Source organism: Xenopus tropicalis, chromosome 4 (genome assembly GCF_000004195.4).
Source record: "Xenopus tropicalis strain Nigerian chromosome 4, UCB_Xtro_10.0, whole genome shotgun sequence".
NCBI classification, from domain to species: Eukaryota; Metazoa; Chordata; class Amphibia; order Anura; family Pipidae; genus Xenopus; species Xenopus tropicalis.
Genome location: NC_030680.2, coordinates 97,824,208 through 97,840,200, shown reverse-complemented (window position 1 = coordinate 97,840,200; position 15,993 = coordinate 97,824,208). Strand labels below are relative to the sequence as shown.

At 38.6% G+C, this 15,993-nt stretch overlaps 1 protein-coding gene across 3 annotated transcripts in view; it reads left to right on the top strand.

Annotated features, from left to right (window-relative positions):
• The window catches only part of rabgap1l (RAB GTPase activating protein 1-like), a 165,956-nt gene that overhangs the window by 111,440 nt on the left and 38,523 nt on the right, over positions 1-15,993 (top strand). For all 3 annotated transcript variants that reach the window (NM_001374801.1, XM_031900117.1, XM_012961192.3), the window contains 3 exon segments: positions 1,088-1,213; positions 3,368-3,511; positions 8,842-8,883. In NM_001374801.1, coding sequence (NP_001361730.1) covers positions 1,088-1,213; positions 3,368-3,511; positions 8,842-8,883 — 312 coding nt within the window.

Below are 15,993 nucleotides of genomic sequence, written 5' to 3'. Positions count from 1 at the left end.
CCTAGTAGTACATATATAGATGCCTGCCAACCATGGTGATAAATAGCGGTGTTTTTCTGCAGAGAGAATCCCCATTTTACAAGCAGTATCTGTCAGCATGCCTGGTTAGATGAGACCATAGAGCATTAGTTTACTTGTCACCCTGCACAAATAAATATACCTGATAAAGAAGTCCTGGCTCCCTTGAATTTGCATTTTTTACACCACAATAGTTTTAGTGATTCTCTCACTATAAACAGAGGGTCCAGCCATGAATAAAAGTCCCAGTTGTAGCACATCCTGTATCTTAGCCTGGAATACAATGGCTTTTAATGTTGTAAAAGTGCTACATTTTAAAATGTCAATGTTTGTTTGTTATTTTACTCAAGTTTTCACAACTTCAAAATGCTTCTGGCTTTTTTAAAGTTTTATAAGTGTGTTTTGTTTTTTTTTTTCCTTAAAGGACAACTGTTCCTGTCAGGCAAGTCAGTGCAGTAGAATCTATTTGGGACCCAGGGTCCTTGTTATAAAATAGATTTTCATAGATTTTTTTCCCCCCTTTTAAAGAGTTTTAAACTCTGTGTCAGGGGTCCTCAAATGTTTTAAACAGGGGGCCAGTACATGGTCCCTCAGACTGTTGGGGGGGCTGGACTACAGTCCCACAACCTCCCTCCCCACCCCGGTGCGTCCTCAAACTATGGCCCACTCTTGCTGCCTGCTCCCTGCTACGTCCTCGAACTACGGCCCACTCCTGCATCCTCTCGGTCCTTGCTGTGTCCTCCCTGCTGCATTTTCCCACTCCCTGCTGCTCCCTCGCGTCATGTCACCACAATGAGGCAGATAGGTAATAGCCTGGGATGAGGATGCAGCAGGGCCCGAGTAAAATAACTTGGGGGAACAGATCCATCCCACGGCCGTAGTTTGAGGATCCCTGCTCTATGGTATAGAATGGTAGCTCTCGACACAATAATGGAGCAGTGAATGCCACAAAGTTATACAATTAAAATGGTGTGTAAAGATGGCAGCTGTTTTTCTTTGACATCTGTTTTAAAAAAATAAAATTTGCAAGAGCTATTTTAAAATGAATGGACCTTGTGTTTCTTTCTAGATGCCTGAGGAGCAAGCTTTTTGCGTACTAGTCAAAATTATGTATGATTACCAATTCCGTAACCTCTATCAGAATAATTTTGAAGATCTGCACTGCAAGTTCTACCAACTAGAGCGTCTGCTGCAGGTGAGCTCAAGAGCAAGGAAATAAAGATCTTAGTACATAAAATAAATCACCATCAGACTGAGCAGTATAAAGAACTGGCAGTGTTAAACTTGCTAGTCCCCTTTTCTCATTCAGAAAACTGCCAAAATACTAGTCCATTAATTAACCATCTGCTGCTGAGACTACTGCAGACTCCTTCATATTGGCATACTCATCTACCTGTCAAATTCTGCTGCACTTCTCTGCAAACTTCTACACTGGCTACCTTTGCATTTCTGTATCAAATTTAAACACTTGACTCTTACCTATTAACACCCCGTTATCACAAACCTTATCTATAGGTATTCTCCAGACTGACTTTTTGCTCTTGTGAGGTTAGACTTTCTTCCTTTCTAGTAACCTCAGATACATGGTTTCAGGGCTACATCAGAGCAGACCCTACCTGTAGAATTCATTACCACGCAGATTTTGAGATGTTTTCTTAAAACTCACCTTTTCTCCATGCCTACACACTCACCAAATGACTTCTTCCTCAATTCTCCAGGCTGTGATATATAACTGTCTCTAGGCTATAATGGTATATTCCAGCCTTTGCCCAGGCTGAGATATGTAACTGTCTCTAGGCTGCAATGGTATCTTCCAGCCTTTGCCCCGGCTGAGATATGTAACTGTCTCTAGGCTGCAATGGCATCTTCCAACCTTTGCCCAGGCTGAGATATGTAACTGTCTCTAGGCTGCAATGGTATCTTCCAGCCTTTGCCCAGGCTGAGATATGTAACTGTCTCTAGGCTGCAATGGTATCTTCCAGCCTTTGCCCAGGCTGAGATATGTAACTGTCTCTAGGCTGCAATGGTATCTTCCAGCCTTTGCCCAGGCTGAGATATGTAACTGTCTCTAGGCTGCAATGGTATCTTCCAGCTTTTGTCCAGGCTGAGTTTTGTAACTGTCTGTAGGCTGCAATGGTATCTTCCAGCCTTTGCCCAGGCTGAGATATATAACTGTCTCAAGGCTGCAATGGTATCATCCAGCCTAGAGTTATATATCTCAGCCTGGGCAAAGGCTGGAAGATACCATTGCAGCGCAGAGACAGTTATATATCTCAGCCTGGGCAAAGGCTGGAAGATACCATTGCAGCCTAAAGACTTTTACATATCTCAGCCTGGGCAAAGGCTGGAAGATACCATTGCAGCGCAGAGACAGTTACATATCTCAGCCTGGGCAAAGGCTGGAAACTACCATTGCAGCCTATAGACAGTTACATAGCTCAGCCTGCGCAAAGGCTGGAAGATACCATTTGCCCAGGCTGAGATGTTACTGTCTCTAGGCTGCAATGGTATCTTCCAGCCTTTCCCCAAGCTGCATTTTGCTGATTATAGAAACAGCAAAATGTGTTGTTCAAATAACAAGTCTTTATGGGTTATGTAGAACCATGGGTGTGCAAGAGTACTAATGGGTGCAAGAACCATTTATTATGACAAATATTCAATTAATTTTTTTATTATTGAAACATATTTATGAAGCATCAAGACATCAGATGCAGCATGGTACAGTAGATGAGTATCTACATCAAGTATGCAAATTAAATGCAAATATTGACAAAAACAAGTATTGAAGCTGGGCCTGTTTAATATGGTGTAGGAATTGGCATTATCAGCATATCTTAATATCTAAAAAAAAAAAAAAAAAAAAACAAATTAGCGATAACCATTCCCAGTTATGCCCTGGCATTCCCCTGCTCTGCCCATGAAGAAGTAATGAGTGGGCAGTTGAGAAGTACAACAGTATAACAAGTGGTTTGCTGAGTACCTGGAGATAAGATCAGAAAGGGTATGGGGGCCCCTGGGGCAGCAGCCCTGGTGGCCCTTGCACACCCCAGTCCAGCCCTGGAAATAAATAATAACAGAGCAAATCAGGGAGACAAGTAATTGTTTACGTTACAGTATTTTTATCTCTTGTGTCTCACGTAAACCCACCCTTTGCATGCAGGGCCCTTCTTACATACTGTTTCAGTTTGTACATAAATGATGTACCATTATCTACATTGCTACCACGGAATACGTTGACGCTTTTATACATTAATGTTGTGAAAATATTTTTTTCTTTCCTTTCAATCTTTCTGTGCTGAAATTAATTTAAAACAACAAAATCTGCTTAAACATTTTTCTGTCTTTTCAGGAGCAGTTACCTGATCTCTACTCCCACTTTGTTGCGCTGAATTTGGAGGCTCACATGTATGCTTCTCAATGGTTTCTAAGTTTGTTTACCGCCAAATTTCCACTTTGCATGGTTTTCCACATTATGGATCTCCTGCTTTCAGAGGTAACATTCTATACCTAATGAACTAAATTGGTTTCATGTGCCCAGCTGGTGTTAACCACTTACTGAGATTGTTGACAGTTGTATCTCTTACTATTTATTCTTAGAAAAGGAACAATGAGCCACGCCTGTTCTATGCAGTCACACCCAGTTTCACCCAAACACACCATCCACTCAAACCTTTTTTTGAGTGGATGGTTTGTCTGGTTGAAACACCCAGAAAAGCCTGTTCCTTTTGTGATACATGATTTGGGTCTGTAGAAATCAGAATCACCAGGTTAAAATAATTTGAAGGAATAATACATTCTCCCTTTTAAGGAAAAAGCAGCAATATTTGTGTTTATGTGTGTTGTGTGTCAGCATATCTTCATATATATATATATATATATATATATATATATATATATATATATATGAAGAACAGAGTGCCACACACACAGGGACTTAAAAAAGAACAAAAAAATCTTTATTAATCCAATTATATATATATATATATATATATATATATATATATATATATACAGTACACCACAGAACTTGGACTGAAATGTTGACTTATGTATTATTCTTCTAAAGATAATATTATATACACAAATACTTTTTTTTATTAATAAACAGATCTCTGCATTATGTTGCCCTCCCTATATTTGATGCCAGTTGCTCATTCGCAGTCATAATGGACCTGTTTGTCTTTTGTGCGCTGGCAGGATGCCCTGTCTTTTCACTGCCAGACGAGGGTCCTTTTCATGGTACTTCTTGTTCCCATATCAAGTGAATGGTAAAATGGGTAGGGCAGTCGCGTACCAAGAGAGGTCTGTCCACTTCACAGAGCAGCCAGGTAGCTGCTTATATAACCCATTTTAACATTTGCTGACAACAGCTTGTTCGGTGCACCTGCTGGGGCTCTAAATTAAAATAGTTTCTGCTTTTCCTTTAAAGTGACCTGGACCATCTTTCTTTTAAAAGAGTTATAGGAATAATAGTAACCTATTACATTGTGTTTTAGATTAGTTTACAGTTAGTCAGTCTCAGGCTAAGCCTAGACCTGATATGATACTAAAGCAGGATTTGGGGACATGGTGATGAGAGGAGTCACCACACTACAGTCAATGATGTACTCATAGAAGGTTGTACCCCAAATCCTGAGAGTGACAGGGTGAAAAAAATGTAAAAAATAGATGCTAAATGCATCTATAAGTGGGATTAATCCTTTTTGGATGGCTTTTTTTCTTTTATTATAAACATAACTACAAAGTGTATGGTAATGGTGTATGGTTTCATTTGCATAGTAAATATATTTACATAACCAATGAACATTTTTAATTCATGAATAAAAGAAAGTTGCAAGAATTGCCATTTTATTTATTATGCAAAAACTGTTTTTGGGTGTACGGCACCTCTATATCAAATAAAAAAAGAGCATAGTCAGTAGAAAATATCTTGCTAATGCACTGCTGCCATCTTGTGGGAAGACTACAGTTGGATTTTTTTCAGGCCATTAGTTTAGAGCCCTAACAGAAGAATATATGTCGAGGGGACAGAAAATGTTATTGCCTGTTAATGTTATCACTGAAATTTTTAAAAGGAAAGGGTAAGCTGTTCAATTTAAAATCTATATTGGTAATTAAATATTCTGAATCTAGACATTGTAATTGTTATTGTAATTCTGAACCTGTGATATTGCTGTTGAGAAAAGGGTTAGTAGATATACATTTTAGATACATTGACATACAGTTATATTATTTTCCGTGATCATTAGTATCTTTCCATGATTATTGTTAAAGAGGTAGTTCACCTTTAAATGAAATTTTAGTATGATGTAGACATTTATATTCCAAGACAATTTGCAGTTGGTGTTCTTTTTTAATTTTATGTGGGTTTTCTCTTATTTAGTTTTTTGTTCAGCTCTCTGATTTGGTATTTCAGCAGCAGTCTGGTTGCTAGGGTCCAATTTAACCTAGCAACCAGGCAGTGGTTTGAAAGAGAGACAGGAATACAAATAGAGGAGGGCCTAAATAGTCAGATAACTAGTAAAAATGAACAATAAAGTTGTAGTGACAGCTGGGGTCAGTCATCCACATTTGAAAGCTGGAAAGAAGCAGAAGAGAAAGGCAAATAATTTTTAAAAAGTGCTAAAATATAAACAATGAAGATCAGTTAAAAATTTGCTTCAGTCATTTTTTTGTAGTAAATACCCAGGGCATACCATTCATCATACTACTGAAGTGACAATTACTCAACCATTTGCTATAAAATACTGGTTTATATAATTTAGAGTTCTAGATGGGGAGAATAATGCTTTTTGTGGGCTTTTCTCAGACTGCTAAGAATTACATGTGGGAGAAGTTAATGACAATCACCTGTTGTTATGTCAATGGTATTATTAGCCTTGGCTGATGCCTATTGATTTTTTTTCAGGTGCAGGGTCAGCGCCTTTTTAAAATGCCTCAAAACATGTTAGGGATTTACAATATGTTTACAGCAAGACTCCTAAGGTTAACTAGGGGACATATATAATATAATATATATATATATATATATATATATATATATATATATATATATATATATATATATATATATATATATATATACAAACCAGATTCCAAAAAAGTTGGGACACTAAACAAATTGTGAATAAAAACTGAACGCAATGATGTGGAGGTGCCAACTTCTAATATTTTATTCAGAATAGAACATAAATCACGGAACAAAAGTTTAAACTGAGAAAATGTACCATTTTAAGGGAAAAATATGTTGATTCAGAATTTCATGGTGTCAACAAATCCCAAAAAAGTTGGGACAAGTAGCAATAAGGGGCTGGAAAAAGTAAATTTGAGCATAACGAAGAGCTGGAAGACCAAATAACACTAATTAGGTCAATTGGCAACATGATTGGGTATAAAAAGAGCTTCTCAGAGTTGCAGTGTCTCTCAGCCAAGATGGGTAGAGTATCACCAATTCCCACAATGTTGCGCAGAAAGATAGTGGAGCAATATCAGAAAGGTGCTACCCAGCGAAAAATTGCAAAGATTTTGCATCTATCATCATCAACTGTGCATAACATCGAAGATTCAGAGAATCTGGAACAGTCTCTGTGCGTAAGGGTCAAGGCCGTAAAACCATACTGGATGCCCGTGATCTCCGGGCCCTTAAACAACACTGAACCACAAACAGGAATGCTACTGTAAAGGAAATCACAGAATGGGCTCAGGAATACTTCCAGAAACCATTGTCAGTGAACACAATCCACCGTGCCATCCGCCGTTGCCAGCTGAAACTCTACAGTGCAAAGAAGAAGCCATTTCTAAGCAAGATCCACAAGCTCAGGCGTTTTCACTGGGCCAGGGATCATTTAAAATGGAGTGTGGCAAAATGGAAGACTGTTCTGTGGTCAAACGAGTCAAGATTTGAAGTTCTTTTTGGAAATCTGGGACGCCATGTCATCCGGACCAAAGAGGACAAGGACAACCCAAGGTGTTATCAACGCTCAGTTCAGAAGCTTGCATCTCTGATGGTATGGGGTTGCATGAGTGCGTGTGGCATGGGCAGCTTGTATGTCTGGAAAGGCAGCATCAATATATATTCAGGTTCTAGAACAACATATGCTCCCATCCAGACGTCATCTCTTTCAGGGAAGACCCTGCATTTTTCAACAAGATAATGCCAGACCACATTCTGCATCAATCACAACATCATGGCTGCGTAGGAGAAGGATCCGGGTACTGAAATGGCCAGTCTGCAGTCCAGATCTTTCACCTATAGAGAACATTTGGCGCATCATGAAGAGGAAGGTGCGACAAAGAAGGCCCAAGACGATTGAACAGTTAGAGGCCTGTATTAGACAAGAATGGGAGAGCATTCCTATTCCTAAACTTGAGAAACTGGTCTCCTCGGTCCCCAGACATCTGTTGAGTGTTGTAAGAAGAAGGGGAGATGCCACACAGTGGTGAAAATGGCCTTGTCCCAACTTTTTTGGGATTTGTTGACACCATGAAATTCTGAATCAACATATTTTTCCCTTAAAATTGTACATTTTCTCAGTTTAAACTTTTGTTCCGTGATTTATGTTCTATTCTGAATAAAATATTAGAAGTTGGCACCTCCACATCATTGCATTCAGTTTTTATTCACAATTTGTTTAGTGTCCCAACTTTTTTGGAATCCGGTTTGTATATATATATATATATATATATTGCTGCATTAAAAATAACAATACAACATAAATCACCACTTTCCATACTACACTGTGTTAAATAATGTGTATTTATAAAACAATGTAATTTATGAGAAAAGTCACACTGCTTTATACTGAGGAATATGTTCTCTGTCTAAACTTGTCCTATTGACGTTAATCTAAGGTGGAGTATTATTAAAAGAGAAGTAAAGCTTAACTAAAGAATAAGAAATGTTGCACATTATGTTTTGGGTTTCTGTACCAGCCCAAGAAAGCCATAGCCATTTAGCAGGGAAGATCTGTGCTTCCAAAGATGCCCCAGTAGCTCCCCATCTTCCTTTCTGCTGATTCCCTGCACAAGCTCTGTGCTGCTGTCAGTTACCTAAACTTAGGAGCCGATGCACAATAAACTGTATATACAGGTATAGGACCCATTATCCTGAATGCTTGGGACCAAGGGTTTTCCATAATTTGGATCTCCATAACTTAAGTCTACTAAAAAATGAATAAAATATGAATTAAACCCAATAGAATGGTTTTGTATCCAATAAGGATTAATTATATTTTAGTTGGGATAAATTACAAGGTACAGTTTTATTACTACAGAGAAAAAGGAAATCAGTTTCAAAATTCTGAATCATTTGATTAAAATGGAGTCTATGGGAGACGGGCTTTCTGTAATTCGGAGCTTTCTGGATAATGGGTTTCTGGATAACGGATCCCTTACCTGTATAGAATATAGATGTTACAATATAAGGTATAATGATTAGTAAATAATAAATATTATTAGTGCATAGCAACTGTGAAACCAATGCAATTAGCATCAGAAATTAATAATCAGCCCATAAAGATCACCCTTGAGACAAATTTATTTTCTGCTTGATAATTTGCAGTGACCACTAAACTAAGCTTCTTAACAGCTGTTCAGAGCACGCTGAGCATGAAAGACACTTCTAACAGATTCCAGTTTGGTGGCCCCCTGTGACAATAATGGTGTATGTTTTTGGAGTAAATCAATCTACACAACTCAACAAATGACACCACTTTTTTGTGAAACATTTTATACACCACTGTGAGTCTTTACAGATGTAAGCAAATGTGCATCTTTAAATTGAGCTGACTGATTTAAGCCCACAATGTCTCTCTTTCTCCACAGGGTCTGAGTATTATCTTCCACGTGGCGCTGGCTCTCTTAAAGGTAAGATGAGCAAATATGACCCATTTTTTGAATGAAGAATGTTAATAAGGTAGAAATTTTACTAAAAATGAATTTTTTATTTATCGGTCCCTTTTGTGTTGTATTGCATACTACATGTACATTTGAGAAGTGAAGTATATATGGCCAAAACAGAAACCAGAAATTCAGCTTTGGCAAGTTTGCATAAAGCAGAAGGAAAGGTTTTATAACTGGGGAAGGTGCCCTTCAAACAGTATCCAGGGCTGGTGCTTATTTTGAAGAAGAGGAGAACCAGCCCAGGGTAAGATGTAAGCGGCATCTTAAGATGTAAGCGGCTGAAATCACCAAGGGGTGCCTAATAACCTGACCACCCCCCTCACTGAATTATACCTTTGCTTTGTCACTTTAAGGACAAGTATCTAGGTAATACTAGGGACCTTATTTATTTAGTGCTTTGAAATGTAAACATCCTCACACCTTGTTGTGATGTTTGGCTCATTGTTGCATGTGGCTTTTTAATAAAAAGAATAGTGTAAATAGAAAATAAACAAGAAAATGAATAAAAGTAATCTGCTCACTTGTAGAGTTTACATTTCCTACAAAATTAGACTATACATACCATATTACTTTCAAAAATTTGCAAACTTATATTCCTATCCACCATCCTTTTTGTTTCTGTTGTATTCTGGTTTTGGCAGACCTTCCAGGTTTACAACCCAAGAGTCTCCCTGGAATTTGTGCTAAGTGCTTAAACTGATAAATAAGTAGTGCAATACTTTCAATCTCACTATATTTATATATCAGTGAATATTGCCCTTTTACATCTTTTCACTTGAGCCATCATTTTGTGCTGTTCTGTGTGCTTCCCCAGAGATCATCTGACTCTAACTGTAACTCAGTGTGGAAGTGTGGATGTAAGCAGTAAAAGACAGAGCTCTGTCCTTTCATTTGCTAATGTAACCTAACATGTATTTGTGCCCTTGGTTTATGTGTGAGCACAGTGAATTGTGTGAGCCAGGGTGTGTCCCAGAGGCAATTTTCTATTTAGGATTATTCAATGGCGCATACTACAAGAAAAGTACATTTAAGAAAGGTTTATTTACATGAAGCAGTGTTTTACATATGGGCTGTTTTATATGAACCTGCAATGTTCAGAGGTATAGTGTAATTTCAGATATGAAGTATATGAAAAAAGAAAAGTAAAGAACCCTGTCAGACGACTGTCCTACACAGCACTGCCACGTTTATTTCGTTGTCTAATGCCTTGTGCCACTCTAGACAGGTGCTTGTTCCGTAAAGAACTTGAGAAGTTGCTTGCACTTGAATTGGTGCAAAGGGTACATGGGAGAATGTTACATGGAAGAAACTACAGGGTGGCACAAAGCACTGCAGGAATGTACCACAGACTTTTTTGTCTTTTTTTTTTTTTTTTATAATCTCTTTATTTATCAATTTTTCAGAAAAAAATTTTTTTTTACATTAATAGGTAACAATATCAGTGACATGGGTTATAGTACATTGTATTAAGAGGCGTTGAATAGGGTCAATGTTTGTAGGCAATCTCCTTTATTTTGAAAGTGAGGTGGGTTGTCCTATTGGGAGTGTCTTGAAAGTTGTCCAGGGTTCCCAAAGTTCATGATGTTGTTCCAGCGAGTTCGATAAGGTAGCTGCAAGGTAATGCATAGTTTGTATATATTCTATACGAGATTTTAATTGGGAGATGGATAAGTGTGGGGCTAGCCAATTTAAAGCAATAACCCAGCGTGCTGCTGCTATGATTTGTATGACCAGTTTGTTCTGAGTTTTTGTTAGGTTTGTGGTGGGTAGTGAAAATAGTGCTAGTTCTTGGTCTATAGCTACTTCTGTTTGCAGTACTTGAGAGATTTTTTGTCTTTTTTAATGAAGAAGCATAATAAGAAAACAGCAGAATTCAAACTTGGCAAGCCATCATTTAGATCAGTGCTGTCCAACTGGCGACCCGCGGGCCGCATGCGGCCCTCGACACCCCTCTGTGTGGCCCCCCACCTGTCTGGCTGTTTTGATGGCTTAACTTTGTGTTAGCCTTAAATGGCATCAGTACTGTGATTAACTGGCCCCCTGCATGGTTATGACCTCAGATTCAGGCTGTAATCCCTCTGTATTGTTTAAAAATGTAATCCCCTGTGTTGTTCACACTTTTTAATCTCTGTATTGTTCACCCCCTGCAGTGTTCACACCTCAGGCTCAGGCTGTAATCACCCCCATTGTTCACCTCTTCAAACCTCAGACATTGTATGTACTGCCTGGCCTATGCTGCCTGTGTATAGGCAGCATAGGGTAGGCAGAGTATGGCACATAGGTAGCATAGGGCAGGGAGGGTATGGCACCCACAGGCAGCATAGGACAGGCAGAGTATAGCACCTACAGGCAGCATAGGACAGGCAGAGATTTGCCTGTGTGTGCCATACGCTGCCTACCCTATGCTGCCTGTGGGAGGTGAACCTGGCAGGGGTTTGTTCTGGGAGTTTGTTAGCAGTTGGAAATAGCCATTAAATGGTCCCTAAGGTGTGTAATTATATGCTGGGGGTTGCTGTGCTATCCACAGGGGAGGAGGCATATATAAGGGTGTGTCTTAATATGACATAATATAATTCTTTGCCAATCCACACTCACCAGCACACCCTGGCCTTTCCACTCTGTTCTACCTGGTGCACAGTATTTAGAGAGACGTCGGCACTCTCCACCACAATCCAAATAGCACAAAATACCGGCACAACAGGATTTGTTTTAGCGGGATAAACCATGGTTTGCTACTATTAAAATCAGCAGGGTTTATCCCGCTAAAACAAACCCTGTTGTGCCGGTATTTTGTGCTATTTGGATAATATAATTCTTTAACAAATGAATGATGGTTGATATCAGCGACCATTGTGATAAAATGGGTGTGGTTTGAAGTGGGTGTGGTTTAAAATGGGGGAGTGGCCAAAACTGGCTTCCATTAGCGACTTTCCACCATGTATGTGAGAGAAATTCCGGCCCTCAGCACCGCAGAAGTTGGACAGCACTGATTTAGATCATATAAATGGTTAACAGTCTTGTATTACTGTATATTACTATAGCTGATGCTATATTTAAAGCTGATGATCAAGTTGGCCAGATGAAAGCCATCATTTAAGACTTCCAAAGCAAAATGTGCAAAGTACAAAAAAAGGGGCACAATCCACCATATTTTTTTCAAATGCCTTAATTCATTGCCAAATTGCTGTAGGTCTCTGTGTATGCATTCCCCTGGGCTTGCGTGTTATTCATGCAAATTTAGAAGGAGCGGCCTATACAAGCCTGCCATATGGAATACTACAGGTTTTTGTGTTGTTCTGTATGTATCAGCAGAAGTTTATTGCATAAGTATGCTACTGACTTCCTATTGTCAATAGAGAGGAAGAAGCATAGCTCCTCTTAATAACGGGGGTTTTTAATTAGTCAGATATTGCCAATACATAATAATGGAAGTAAGTTTGTAATTTTTTTTTCTCACAGATTGTTGAGAACCCAACCCAAAATAATGTTATATTGGATATAATGATATCCAACAACCCAAAATCTATTATAAATGTACAACTAATAGAACACCAGATTAATAGTGCTCATATTATCTGATGTAATTTATGTTACATAGCATTAAACATACACTGAGTAAGCAAAGATACAAAACTCTTGGAAATTGAGCTTAAGCACTTTATGATCATTATTTTAATGCACAGACTGGGATGATACATACCCGGCTAAAACACATAAATTAATTGCCTTTCTTGTTTCTATGAAATCGTTATTGTCCTCTATATACTACCTTAGAAAAGAGATTTATTATCATTAAGCATAAAGCTATGTGGCTTAAATGTGTATGGGTGTTATATAGGGAATAAAAGCCACACTTCAGAGGGGACCAACACATTTTTAGGACCTATACATTTCACAAGTACTAGAAAGAAGCAATAAAGAAGAAAAACTGAACTGTTTATTTATGTGAATAAAGACTATGCCCTTTTTTATACAAGGGATCTGATCAGTAACTAATGCTTGTGCTTTGTGGCCTGAAGAAATTCAATCTGAAGTTCAGTTTTGGCTATTCCACTATTTCAAATTTGCACATTACATTTATACATAGAAACAGGAGGTAAAAAAATGAAGGATGACACCCTTAAAGGTGTGTGTTTTAAACTAATTAAGTCCATGTTAACACAGTCCCAATGTGATAGAATTGCTGGTCCATTCTTAACTGCATGTTACTGCCATCTACTGGCCTACCATTGAACCATTACCGTCACATGCTATATTGAGAAATGAGAAAGTTCTTATACTACATCTTTCTTTATTTTTAGATGGCAACAATTTATCTGTTAAGGAAACAAGCTATATATTAGAGTCCAGGAAGGAACAATTATTTAAAAAGAAAAAAGCAATTTATGCTTCATCTGTTATTCATACCTATTTAGTATAATGTGTCTCGTCTCTTGATTCTAAAGGCCTCCCTTTGCAGTAGACACATTGTCTCATGTTCCCTCCTCTTTGATGGTTGTTTAGAAATCACATTAAATATTATCTCTGGGACACTGGCCAAAGTTGCCATGTGGCATTGGACCGAGTGACAAGGGCACCCCAGGCAGAGCCCTGCTGCTGCACCCACTTTATCTCATGAAATAAGAAAACTTTGAGTAGCTTCTGGTCCCTCAGTCAGCTGCCGCTAGGAGTTACAGAAGGCCCTGAAGGCGGAAGGCAGGCAGAAAAAAGGTATTTCCCTAGCAGCCCCCCACACATCATTGCACCCTAGGCATGTGTCTCTTCTGCCTACCCCTAGTTTCAGCCCTTTTGCCCTGAGATACTTAACCTAGTGGAAAACTGGTAATCCTTTATTACATTATTTCAGTGAACTATCTGCAGTTGCAGATTACAACAACTGTTTAGTAATATGGTAAATCTTGTCATTTGCATTTTCTGAAAAAAAAAGCTATTGCCAGTGAGTTCAGTCCATTCATTTGTATGTAGCTACTAGCTATATTGTCTGGTTTAATGATTGATAACAGTGTTTACTGAATTGTGAAAAATAAATCTTTTGTGTGATTGTTAACGCTAATATTTGCTTTGATCCGATTAGATGTGACCTTAAGTTGCATATAAATATGAGCACACTCTGCATTGTTCATTTTAGGGCTAATCAACATTGTCAATACATTTGTATTACTTTTTGTTATGGGCTATTAATTGTGTCTGCAGTACATAGGGAGTTACTTATTCTGTGACAGATAAATGGCCTTATTCCCTAGTGGCGTTCTGTCTGTGATTTTAACTGCAGACCAAACTGTTTTTGACAACAAATTGCTACTGTTATTTGATATGTATATGAAAAGTTATGTTACCAAAAGAGATTAGTGGCTTAAATGTTTTGCAGTGCTTTGTGTGCTGTTTTTGTGTAAAGTTTTCCTGCACAAGGATAATTATGTTTGTTAATAATTGTCTGATTTGCCTTCATGTATTATAAATCCATTATATTGGGCAGGTGTGAATTTGTGAATCTGTACAAATCAATTCTTATTATTCCCCTGCGTCATGTAGTCATACACTGCTGTTCACATCTGCAATGTATGTGTATTAGCACTACTATTAAACTGTGTAGCTGAGGTAATCCTTCTGATGTTGGTTCGTATTTCTATAGTTTCTTTTTACTTACCGAGAGCCCCAGTTCTGTAGGCCTGTGGTACACACACTGTTTTCTCTGCCATTGGAGATAAAGGTGATTCATCCTGAATCTGTCCTCTATGCAAATTGATAGGAATGAATGAGACTCGCCTAAAGCTGGCCGTACAGTGCCAGATCCACTTGTTTGGCCATCTGGGCCCAATTTGGTTACTCACATGTTGGGCTAAATCGGATGGACCAAGTCAGAAGCTCTTATCGCCCCATGTATGGCCATCTTAATGACTGTAGCACGCATAGCTGATTTGTCCTGCATCTGTCCCATACACAAAGTGACAAATAAATAAGAATTATCTGTCTCTGTGAACATGAGATGGATTTTGGGCAGATATTGAAAACACTGTTCAATAGTGTTTTCTGGACAGAACCTGTGCTGTATGCGAAGTGACAGGTGAATGTCATTGTGCCATTTGTGACACAAACCTTAGGCTGATATCCCACGGAGCATTAGTCCCACGCTTTAGATCTCTGCCATCGCGGGCAACTAGCCGCTCCGAAATGCCTTTTTCACTGGCATAGAAAGGCTTTCTCATGGCTTCGGTTTTCTTAAGTCGCACAAAGATTCTTCCTGCGGGTAACTTTAATTCTGTACTAAGGTAAGGAACTTGTTAACTCAGCTAACTCAGGTATATATAGGCACTGTACCGCAGCTTGTGTTTCTGAAGCTATGGAAGGGAACATTCAGTGACATGTACATTATCAGAAATGTCCAGCAAAATCTTATAGAAATTATACTACATATTCATGCCTTTGCAAGGTCTCCATATTGTGGGCTATGTATCCCTTATTTCACTTGAAGGCCAGAGTTTGATAGCATCTTTTATCTGCTATAAAAATGTCTTGGAATGTGATATCTGGCTAATGGGGCTCCAGAAGAACAGCCCTACATTAAGGTGACCATACAGGGGCCAATAAAAACTGCCGGCAAAGTTGGCAGCTTGTCATCCTGTGTATGGGGCCCTCCGACAAGCCTACCTCACCAATATCTGGGCAAAAATTGTCAGGTTAGATTGGCCTGCAAAGCGGCAATGATTCAGTTATTTGACCCAAATGATTGGATCAACCTGATATCGCCAACCTCAGCAAACAAGCAGATCTTTTAATGTTTTTTTTAGATAGTCTTCTGCTGTCTATTTAATCTTTTGTGTGCAAAATGGTGGATGGTGATGGTCATGATATTTTCTCACTTGCATGTCAAAATAGATTCTTAATTTTAATATGCAGCATGAAATCCTAAATAATCTTGAGAAAAAGGTTGTGCCTAATGATATGAAGGCCTGTAATGTGATTGAAGAATCAGATCCAGTGAGCATTGTGTGAAGTAAAATAAATAATTGCAGTTTTGCTGTACTGTCAGCCCTACGCCTGGCACTAGAGAGAGCTGTTGATTTGTTTTCAGCA